Source organism: Mustela lutreola, chromosome 7 (genome assembly GCF_030435805.1).
Source record: "Mustela lutreola isolate mMusLut2 chromosome 7, mMusLut2.pri, whole genome shotgun sequence".
NCBI lineage: Eukaryota > Metazoa > Chordata > Mammalia > Carnivora > Mustelidae > Mustela > Mustela lutreola.
The window spans coordinates 8959693-8971369 of record NC_081296.1 but is presented as its reverse complement, the minus strand read 5'-3'; the positions used below and the strand labels follow the sequence as shown (position 1 = coordinate 8971369).

At 44.3% G+C, this 11677-nt stretch overlaps 1 protein-coding gene across 2 annotated transcripts in view; it reads left to right on the top strand.

Annotated features, from left to right (window-relative positions):
- The first annotated feature begins 1585 nt into the window (after positions 1–1585).
- TICRR (TOPBP1 interacting checkpoint and replication regulator) overlaps positions 1586–11677 on the top strand; it is a 43206-nt gene continuing 33114 nt past the window's right edge. For both annotated transcript variants that reach the window (XM_059180012.1, XM_059180011.1), the window contains exons 1-5: positions 1586–2352; positions 6747–7023; positions 8304–8539; positions 9665–9899; positions 10764–10893. In XM_059180012.1, coding sequence (XP_059035995.1) covers positions 1690–2352; positions 6747–7023; positions 8304–8539; positions 9665–9899; positions 10764–10893 — 1541 coding nt within the window. In that variant the 5' untranslated portion in view covers positions 1586–1689. The remainder of the gene's footprint in view (positions 2353–6746; positions 7024–8303; positions 8540–9664; positions 9900–10763; positions 10894–11677) is intronic.

Sequence of the window (11677 nt, the reverse complement as noted above, 5' to 3'; positions counted from 1 at the left end):
TCTAGAAAAAGAAGAGCAAAATAAACGTAAAGCCAAACGAAGGAAGAGAGGGGTGCCTGGGTGGCTCAGTGGGTTAAAGCCTCTGCCTTTGGCTCAGGTCATGATCTCAGGGTCCTGGGATCCAGCATGGGGAAATCTCTGCTCAGCAGGGAACCTGCTTCCTCTTCTCTCTCTGCCTGCCTCTCTGCCTACTTGTGATCTCTGTCTGTCAAATAAATAAATATAATCCTTTTTTAAAAAAATGAAGGGAGAGAAAGAGCAGAAATCAATGAAACTGAAAACAAGCAAACAAAAATCAATGAAACTAGCTCATTCTTTGAAAAGATCGATAAAACTGATAAACTCTAGTTAGTTAGACTGATATTAAAAAAAGAGAACACAATTTACCTATATCAAGAACGAAACAGAGGTTTCACTGCAGACCCTGCAGATGGCTGGAGTCCTGCACTGAACCCACAGCTTTTACCAAGCCTCCCAATGTCATCTTCATCATCTGAATTTTAACTCCCTGACAGCTGTGTATCCTCTAAGGGGACCTTGACCCACGGTCCCCCCTTTCCTTGACCTTCCTACAGTATACCATAAACAAATTTCTCCTTTGTCCTTAGACTCTACCTGAATATCCCTTTAACTTCTTGCCCTTTTGGAAATCTGGCTTCTTCTATTTCCAACAGGAAATACTTTTTAGTCATTAAATATTATCCCTCCCCCCTCCGACTAGGAAACAAAGCAATACAGAATTATAGACAATTTAGAAAAGTGTTATATACTTAAAAAAATCAGCATAATGTCATCACCATCACAGACAACTTTTCGTCTAGTTTTAACAGTTTAAAAATATACACATAAAAAAGTCGGGGGTTCTCACTGTTTCGCGGTCCTTTTTTCATCTAGTGTTACCTATAAAAAGCTACATGATGTTCCTTCCCTTTTAGGGTGTACTGTACTTGCGTCATTCGCACTTGCGCTGTTTTCCAGTTTTTCTCAAGTCAGATAACTATGATGTACGTACACGTCTTTTATTTGGATCTAATCACCTTCTTCAGAGAAACTCCTTGAAATCATCAGGGAAAAAGAGGTGAACTTTAAATTGTTGATAATTTTTTCTTAAGTTACAAAGAAAACGAAAGTCTTCATCATCGGATTCTACCCCATGGACAGTCGAGGGTGGCTTCATTCCAGTTTGGGTAAGACCATCCCCAATGCCCTCCCAGTACCAAGTTTCCAAGTTTTATTAAACACCTCCCAGCAGCCCGCACCCACGCCTGCGCACAACCGCCCCAACTCAGGCCTCGGGCCCAAAAGGGAAACTTAAGGACACGCCCCCGAAGCGCAACCTCTTTAAATTTTAAAACGAAGGCCCAAGCCAATGAATGTTAAGTTTCCCCCGGAACTCGGAGCCCCGCTCAGAGTCACGCCTTCCACCCATCAGGCAGAGACCTTCTCCGCCTCCCTTCCAATCAGCGCCAAGAGTGGAAGTTACTCACGTAAGCGACGTAAGGCAAGCGACCAATAGGAGCTGACTTTGGGGACCAACTCCGCCAATGGCAGGAGCACTTGGAGAGCGCGGGAGCTTTTCCATGAGAGCTCCTGAGGGAAGAGGTGAATGGCGCTGGTTGTCTGAAGCTAGGGCGGAGAAGAGAGCCGCGCGGGCCCCGGCCCGAGCCCCGCGGCGGCGGCGCGACCGACATGGCCTGCTGTCACAACGTTATGCTGCTGCTGGACACCGCGGGCGGTGCCGCCGGCCGGACTCCGGTCCGACGGGCCGCCCTGCGCCTCCTCACCTACCTGAGTTGCCGATTCGGCCTGGCGAGGGTCCGCTGGGCCTTCAAGTTCTTTGACTCTGAGGGGGCGCGGAGCCGGCCGTCCCGCGTGTCTGACTTCCGCGAACTGGGGGCCCGCTCCTGGGAGGACTTCGAGGAGGAGCTGGACGCCAGGCTCGGGGACGGCGCCCACGGCGCCCACCTGCCGGGCCCGGCGCCCCGGGCCAGCCACACGCACAGCGCCCTGATGGAGACGCTGCTGGACTACCAGTGGGACCGGCCCGAGATCACGTCGCCCACGAAGCCGATCCTGCGCAGCAGCGGGAGGAGACTGCTGGACGTGGAGGGCGAGGCCAGGGAGGCCGAGACCGCGCTCGGGGGCTTTGGGAACGCGGTCTTCCTGCTGGCCCCCTGTCCGCATTCGCAGAGGGAGCTGCTGCAGTTCGTGTCCGGCTGCGAGGCGCAGGCCCAGCGCCTGCCGCCTCCCCCGAAGCAGGTGATGGAGAAGTTGCTGCCCAGGAGGGTCCAGGAGGTCATGATCGCCCGAAAAATCACCTTGTACTGGCTGGATACCACCGAGGGGCCGAAGGTAAGTCCGCGGGGAGCTCACAGGGGGCGCACCGTGCCCCGCTGGCAGACCAGAACCGGGCAGCGTCTGCAGGGCAGCGGGGAGACCCAGAGCGAGACTAGCACCACCGGCACGGGTCCCTTCAGAAGGGAAGTCCCGGGGTCGCAAACTGCGACGACAGGTAGGTCCTTGGTACACACTAAGGTACGCGTGCGAGGCCCTTCACAATTTGGGCCCTTCTCTGCCTCCCCAGGGGCTGTTTTTCCTACACAGGACGAATACTCGGCACATGGAAGCATCGTCTAGTCGGTCAACAAACCTTGACTGTGTGTTCTGTGTCACCGGTCACCCCGAATGCCGGTGCTCACTCTTCTATGCCAGTCCCTTCTTCGAACGCCTTGTCCCGTGACCACTACTCAGCCTCCACTCCCGCTGTCCCCTTTGTATCTTCCAGTAGTGCGAGTCTCTCACCGTCCATCTAGTCTAAAAATACCTCAAAGGCTTTGTATCCCCTGAAGATGCATATTGAACATTGTGCCAGTTTAGTAACTATTTGTTGACTAAAGGAATAAATTTAGATACTTATAGTCACAAATGGCTCATTTAGATTTTTGTTAGGCAGTGGGACCCCCTGCTCCGGTTAAGTACCTGGAGATAAATTTGTATTGTTTTTAAGGTTTTATTTATTTATTTGAAAGTGAGAAGGAGTGGGGGGAGGGGCAGAGGGAGAAGCGGACTCCCTGCAGAGCAGCGTGCCCTCCTCCTCGGGCTGGATCCCAGGACCCTGAGATCATGACCTGAGCCGAAGGCAGAGACTGAGCCACCCAGACCTACAATAAGTACTTTTCTCTTGCCATTTTTTCTGCTGTCACCTTCATTTAATTAACAAATAGTCATTGAGAAGCCATTGCATTGAGTGCCTACTACACTGTAAAAGTTGCAGAAGGTGTGGTGGCCAGCTGGGGTGGTTTACCTTCCAGTGAGGAACATATATTAAACAGATAGGAACAAACAGGTGAGCAACAGGAGGTAGAAGGGTGCGGAGGGAGCTTCATGAGCAGGAGAGGTAAAGGAGGAGGAACAGGAAGGTTGGGAGAGAACATTCCAGACAAAGAGCAGGTATAAAGATTTGAAATGGAAAGGAGCTTAGTTTGTTTCAGAAAGCACATGTCTGTAGGGCCTAGGCAGTCAAAGTGCAGATTTTCTTCTCATTGATGGGCAGTGGCCATCAATGAGAAGGTGTGAAAGATGTGATTCCACTTACTGGAAACACATGTGACTAAACTAGGAGTGGGTTAAATTGCAAGGTTACAAATGGAAAATGAGCAAGTACTTAATGATAAACGTTAAAATTTCCTGGGACACCTGGGTGGCTCAGTGGGTTAAGCCTCTGCTTTCAGCTCAGGTCATGATCCCAGGGTCCTGGGATCGAGCCCCACATCAGGCTCTCTGCTCAGGAGGGAGCCTGCTTCCCCCTCTCTCTCTGCCTCTCTGCCTACTTGTGCTCTCTGTCTGTCAAATAAATAAAATGTTTTTAAAAAAAATTAAAATCTCTAATGTGCTTTCACATACAAAGCCCAAAAAAGACATGGTAAATGCAAAATAAGGCAGCAGTGGCTTGTCAGAGAAAAAGAAAGAACAAAGTTGTTTAAGGGCCTTTGGTGGAGAAAATGGAATCCTAGAACTTAAAATTTGTTAAGGCAGCAAATCATGTGTTGGACATAGTACACAACACATAACTGTGTGATTTAGGGTAATGGATACCAAATCACACCAAAGACTTTATTCTGGAATTATATCAAATACTGGCTAGAAATAAATCTTAGCAGATGGGGCTTGGAGAGTCTTCTCCTTTTTTTTCTTTTTGGAACAGCATTTCAATAAGTAGATTGCCGGTGTCTTTTTAAAGATCTCTTCCAGTTCTGACATTCTACCATCTGGGGGATGGGTTTTCTCTGAGGTTTCCCTTCTCACATCTGCTATGTTGTTTACCCTAAGAAAATGCCCATCAAACAAGCTTCTCTGGAATTTTTTTTTCCTGGTGAAGATTAATCTTTTCCTGTTCAAAAAGCCTCTTCCCCACCACACTGTGGAGACAAAAGGGAGTTTAGGTTAGTCCCTGGAGAACTCTCACTACAGGGGTAGAGAGAAGGGAAGGAGAGGTCCTGTCTTGCGGAGCTGATAGTCTGAGGGACAGAAGCGGAAGAAACAGAACCTGGACCCACAGACTTGGGGAGAGGGATCCAAGTACAGAACTCTTGCAGGATAGAAGGGAGCGCAGGAAACCACCGGCGTGCTTTTGACTTTGTACCTCTGATTTATTTAGCAAGTACATATTCCATATCTGCTGGGTGCTGGGTGTACCATTAGTGAACCAGACAGATGTAGTTCCTGCTCTTGTGGAGTTTATAGTCTTTTTTCCCCCAAGATTTATTATTATTTTTTTAAGTAATCTCTACAAATCTCTACACCCAATGTAAAACTCGAATTTAACCCCGATATCAAGAGTCCCATGCTCTAGTGACCGAGCCAAGCAAGTGCCCCTGAATTTATAGTCTTGTGGACGTTTATAAATCTCCAGATTTGAAATTATCACTAAAACTTGTCTCTCACTTAATCTGTTACATGCATAAAAATGAAAAATGTAACCGTACTCTACATAGTGATTGTGGGTGTTGGTTTTTTTTGTGATTGTGTTTTTTTAATCATGCTTATATTTTCATCAAAAGTTGATGTTTTTTTCAACTCTTATTAAAGCTTTACCTTTCAGGCACCTGGGTGGCTCAGATGGTTAAACATCCGCCTTTGGCTCAGATTATGATCCCAGAGTCCTGGGATTAAGTCCCGCACTGGGCTCCCTGCTTCTCAGGGAGCCTGCTTCTGTCTCTGCCTCTCTCTCACTCTCTCCCTCTAGCTCTCATGAATAAATAAATAAATAAACTCTTTAAAAAAAAATAAAAAATAAAAAGCTTTACGTCTCATTTGATAAGCAGTTTTTTTTTACCCCACTAGTTGTCCTCTAGCCAGAATATCTAACAATTTCAAATAATTTTTTGTTTCCCTTTGGCAGAAAATCCTAATCAGGATCTATGGTATATGAACTAGCTTACCATTCTCCCCGTAGCGGTGAACATGGGTATGGACATATAGATGGTAACAGCAAATATTAATTGATTAATTTCCAAGCTGGCATGCATAACTGGAACAAAAATTTTATAATATATTGTTTATCTTCACTATATGAGATATTTTCTCTTGTGCTCTGATATTTTCTATTCTGGGGTTTTTTTGTTGTTGTTTGTTTGTTTGTTTGTTTTGCACCCCTTCCCCACAGGGCTCTCTCACTCTGTTCTGTTTTTTTTTATGCTGATCATGAGCCAGTCAGTTGATCCATCATAGGATCCATCCAAGGCTGCCAAAGGGTCATGACCCTCATTTTAATAGCACTCTCCAAGATAATTCTTGGTTCTTGGACTAGTCCTTGCTTTGTTGTGACCTTGGGTACTCTTATGGCCCTTTTTGAACTTGAGTATATGAAGTCTGGAGATGACCAGCAAGACATTCCATAGCAATTTATGATCTACAATTGTTAAGTCCTGTGGAGTAAGCAAACCAGCAGGGTAACTATTTTGGGGTAGGCGCTCTTCTGTCATGTTCCTATACTATTTGAATATTGTCATGTTATACTGTGATGCCAAGTTAAATATTTCATGTTACTGTGGTTTTACTCACTCTACCCCCAACTTTAAGATTCTAGAAGACAGAGACCAAGTCTTACTAATCCATAGCATATAAAGGTTGCTCCATAAAAGTTTGTTAAAAGAAGGTTGAATGAACAGTTGTTTATGTGAAGAAATAAAGGCTGGCTTTTACAGAGAAAGCAGAATTTGAGCTAGATTACCCTAGTTGGAGAAGAAGGGGGAAAGCACTGGAAACAGAATGAACCAAAGCATGGAAGATAAAATACAGCGTATTCAGGAAACAGTGGATGGTTCAGTGTGCCTGGAAGGTAGCAGTGAGCGAGGGAAAGATAATGTGTTTGGAAAGGTTGCTTAGGGCTGGGCTAAGCCCAGGACTTGCTCTACCACGGAGGCAGCGGAAAGGCTTGAAAGCTTTTAGAGAAGTAGCACGATCAGATCCATGATCTGGGAGAATGCTGAGAGCAACATGAGAGGCCAGACCCAGGAGGGAGAGGCTGTGCAGTGAGTCCAGGCAAGAGATGACGAGGGCTGTGGTGAGAGCAGGCTGCATGGTGACAAGATATTGGCCATTGGTTTGTGTCTTAATAAATAGAGTAATCGAATAATTTGATCCTTTAATGTAGATGTCAGCTTTACTTTCTCCCACTCCCGTCAAACTTGATTTATGGATGCTTCATTTATAGCCCCCTGCGTTTCTTTGTCATTTTGCTTTAGTTGTGGGACTCCCCGGACCACCTCGGATACTGGGCCGTGTGTGAATTGCTCCACGTTGTTGGCGGCACGATCTTACCATCCGAAACTTTCAGCCAGGACTGTACTAAAGCCGGGGAAATGCTGCGTGGTGGTGAAAAAAAGCTGGCGAGTGACTCTGCCCCGTCTTCCTGGATTTCAGCTCTGCCACCTGATGCCACTTTGAACTGTTTGCTCTATAATTCTGCCTATGAAGCCTCCTTCCCACGGATGGAAGGAACATTATTTCTCCCTGTTGAAGGTAAGCAAATACTCTCTTGGGGAGCGTTATGGTCTCAGGTACGTTGATTTCTTTCAGGCAAGCCTGTGCTTTTCTCTTTCGATTTTCCAACAGCCTAGGCACTCGATTAATGCTTGTAATTAAAAGGTGTCTGTGCAGAGCACCTGGGTGGCTCAGTCGGTTGGGTGACTTCGGCTCAGGTCATGATCCTGGAGTCCAGGATCGAGTCCCGCATCAGGCTCCCAGCTCCATGGGGAGTCTGCTTCTCCCTCTGACCTTCTCCCCTCTCGTGCTCTCTCACTCTCTCTCTTTCTCAAATAAATAAATAAAATCTTTTTAAAAAAAAAAAAAAGGTGTCTGTGTAGAATCAGGTAGCACAGGGAAGTGTTAAACACAGGCGCCGGGTAACTGCCAGCTCCCCTTTAAAAAGAATACTGAGTGATTTTTAAAGAATTTCCCAGCTGTTGAAAAGAAGGATAATACTGTTCAGGTGCCCACGCAAAGGGGCGGGAAGATTTCCCGCCCCATAGAAGAAACTGATAAATGGAAGGCCATAGGGAAGCAATGATTGAGAGAAGAAATAACAAATCAGTGACCAGCCTCTGAAAATGATGCTTTTTACCGGGAAGGGCCAGCATGTTAGACTTTTCAGAAGTTTACTGCATGATCTGCTGTATAGTGAATCTCACATCTGAATCCCATATCCACACAGAAGTCCTACTCTGTAGAGATGTATACATAAAACTATGTTACATACATTGTATACAGTTTTAGGAAATTTCAAGAGTAATTTTTTTTAAAATATTTTATTTATTTGATTCATCACAAGTAGGCAGAGAGGTACCCATAGAGAGAGGGGAAAGCAGGATCCCCACTGAGCCAAGAGCCTGATGCAGGTCTCGATCCCAGGACCCTGAGATCATGACCTGAGGCAAAGGCAGAGGCTCAACCCACTGAGCCATCCAGGCGCCCCAAGAGTAGTTTTGTCATACATAATCTTTAGAATTCAACATTCTCCTATGATGTGATATACTCTATTTTACGGATTTAAGCTATGTTGTCTCGAGTATTGCCTGAATACTTTCTCAGGCAACATTCATTTGGACCCTTGTGATTCTATTCATATGTAACTCTTCCTATAGAACGAAACCTACTCGCTCTGCTAGCCTGTCGGCAGTGGGATGAACCTTGAAGGGATAGTACCAGTACCACACTGACAATCTCATTTTTTTTCTTCTTGCTATTAAATCTATTTTTAGTAACGACTACATTAGAATTTTAATATTCCTTATCTCTAATAGGCAAAGAGACTCAAGAAACATGGACAGTCACCCTAGAGCCCCTGGCCATGCATCAGAGACATTTCCAGAAACCAGTCAGAATTTTTCTCAAAGGCACGGCAAGCCAGTGGTCTCTGCCAGCGAGCAGCACTTTGGGCACTGAGAGCTGGATGCTACAAAGTCCAGAGAACAGGTCAACTCAGAGGGTGTTATTCCAGCAGCTGGTAAGCAGGCTGGCTGCTGAAGAGTTACACCTGGTAGGTACCTGGCGCATGCTCAGTCCTTCTTATCCAAAACCACATTGGTGAGGTGAAATTAGTGTGTTTACTAAGTGCCGAGGAATGTTCTACACGGCGTGGTTTCAGTGACACGTGTAGCATCATGACAGTGCCCCTTAGTGACGAAACAGTTTATAAAACTGCATGTACCTTGATCCCAATTAAGTTAAATTATAGTCACATGGGGAAAAAAGGCAGCGGGCCGAATGGAATGCAAGTATTAGTTTAGGGCGGTGAAGTAATGTCTGGTTTCTAGTTATTTTGTAAGCTTCCTGTTACATATTTATTAACTTTATATAATCAATATCATTTTTTAAAAGCCCTGCACTGTAACATTAGATGTAATAGTGTTCAGTAGTTACACAAACTTAAAAATGTCTTCTGAAAAATACATATTTATCCAGATTTTGTTGAAAGGTGATGGTTATTTTTAAACGACGAGCAAATTTCTTACCTTACTTTGTGTTTTGTCTTTGTTACCTTAGAAAGCTTCCATCTTCTGGAGCTCATTGTGAGACACTTAAAGAAAAGCTCTCTAGTCTCTGAACTGGTGTTCTAAGAGTTGTCTGTTCTGATAGAGCACTGGGTCGGGAGTCAGGCAGTCTGAATTGGGTCTCAGCTCTGCTGCCCAACCGTGTAATCTGAATAAATCCCTTAAGTCATAGTATTGGGTTAAGAGCATGGGTTTCGAATTCATGTGCTCTTGGCTTCTGCCTCTTAGTACCTGGGTGACCTTAAGCAGGTTACTTATTTCTCAGCCTTAATTCCTCCTCTGTAAAAGAGAGATAATAATCATTTTTACCTCAGAGTAATGTTGTGAGGTCCTTAGTTTTGAGGACTCAGTGAGTTATAATCTCATCGTAAGTGCGTAGTAAATATTCCTGTGAACCTTAGCTTTTTCTTATTTGTAAATTGAGAGATTAAGGTAATATGGTCACTGAATTCAATTCTAGCACTTATACCCGTCCAGCCTGTCTTTTCCACAGTTCTCACTTTTCTAATAATAATCATCAGGAGAAATTATCAATCTGTCTTTTAGTAAGCTACATTCTGCTTTAGCCATAGGACAACATTCTTCTCAACTAATTAGAACTTCTGACGTAGGTTGCCAGTGTGGACCTTGGTGAAGGCTGGCCCCCCATCACGGGAGTTATTTCCCCCCTCGCCACCAATGCTACAATTCTCACCGTGTTCCGCACTGAGGAGGCTGAATTTCAAAGACCTTTTCTCCAAACAGCTGTGGCAGAGAGCCCCCAGGATACAGCTTCCCTTTTTTCTGATGTTATGGATAGTGTCTTAAATCAGGTTCACAATTCACTTGAAGATCCTGTTACCTGCGGTAAGCTTCTGAACCAATAACTAGCATACTCCCGGGCAGTGGGTTTATAGTTTTTTCCACTGTCAGAATTTTTTTCACTGTGCTGTTTGTGAACCCCAGTATATATTATAAAACAAATAAAAGCAAGCTACGATGCTTCAGGCAATTTAAATCAGTATTATTTATAGAAATCCTAAAGCACTTCTGTGAAACTGCTTTGAAATTAAAGGTATAAGGTGAACCTTGTATTAGTATATTTAATGAAGACTATATATAAAACTATTGTGATTCTGTCTACCTTGCTGTTTGTTGAATTGTTACTAACACAGTACAAACCTTATTTTTGCTAGGTGGATAGAAATATAATCAATTTGATATTTATTCCACAGATTGATTGAGTGGCTGCTGTGGCAGGCGCTGTACTAAGTAATGGCAATGTGTCAGAGAACAAAATAGAAGTCTCTGTTCTTAGTATACTGTCTAGTCAAGGGACACAAGACAATAAATAAGGAGGTTGCATAGTATGTTTGAAAGAGATAAGTGCCATTGTAATAAAGCAGGAAAAAAGGAATGGGGAATGTAAGGGGTGGGAGGGTTGCAAATACAGGAAGAACATTGCTGATAGAGGCAACTCAAGCACCAAGACTCTGAGAAGGGTGCGTTTGAGGAGCTGTGAGTTAGCCTACGTTTGTACATTGCTGGGTAGCATTTTTCATAGACCGCATAGGCCCATTGGAATTGGTGATGTGGACGAAGGAATGTTGTTAATGATGTGACTTTGTGTGTCCTGGGCCACCTGTTCAAGGGAGGGGCAAGTGCTTCCACTTTGGGCCTAATGCCTCTCTTTCTTTCCGTCCTCTCCCATCGCTGCTCCTGACCCCGTAGCTGCTCCTGTTCCAGAGTGGGCCCAGCAGGAACTTGGCCGCACCAGTCCCTGGAATGCGGCTGTTGTGGAGAAGTGGTTTCCTAGCTCTAACCTTAGTGGTGCCAGTTCAAGTTTGATGGAGTCATTTGGGTAAACCTTTTTTATTTCTCTGGATATTGACTGATGAAATCAGCTCTCACTTCTCTCTACATATGGGTTGGTTTGTGTGACATACCACATTTTCTTAGTATAGTTTCATAATATTAAAAACTATGTGAAAATGGAGAGCATTTTTTTTTTTAAGATTTTATTTATTTATTTGACAGACAGAGATCACAGGTAGTCAGGGAGATAGGCAGAGAGAGAGGAGGAAGCAGGCTCTCTGCAGAGGCTCGATCCCAGGACCCTGGGATCATGACCTGAGCTGAAGGCAGAGGCCTTAACCCACTGAGCCACCCAGGTGCCCCAATGGAGAACATTTTCAAATGGTCATAGAGTTTCAGTTTTACAAGATAAAGAGAGTTCTGGAGATGGATGGAGGTGATTGATGGTAGCTTAATTATAAATCAACTTAATACCCCTGAATTTTGTACTCGAAAGTGGTTAGGATGTTATATTCATGGCATATATATTTTGCCATGTTTAAAAAAAAAATTGGAAAAAATAAAAATGCACTCATTATGGAAGTCAGAAAATATTTAGTATTAAAGCTCAGTAAAAATGAAAAGTAACATTTGGTTAATGCAGCTAAGTATACTTCAAGGAAGATTCATAGAACTTATCTTTTAAGGAAGAAGAGCTAAAAAACAGTTAATTAAGGGTCCAGTACAGTAAGTAACACAAGGGAGTAAACCCCCAAAATAAGACAGTAATATTTTTTTTTTTAAAGATTTTATTTATTTATTTGAATAAGACAGTAATAAAAGAGAAGAAC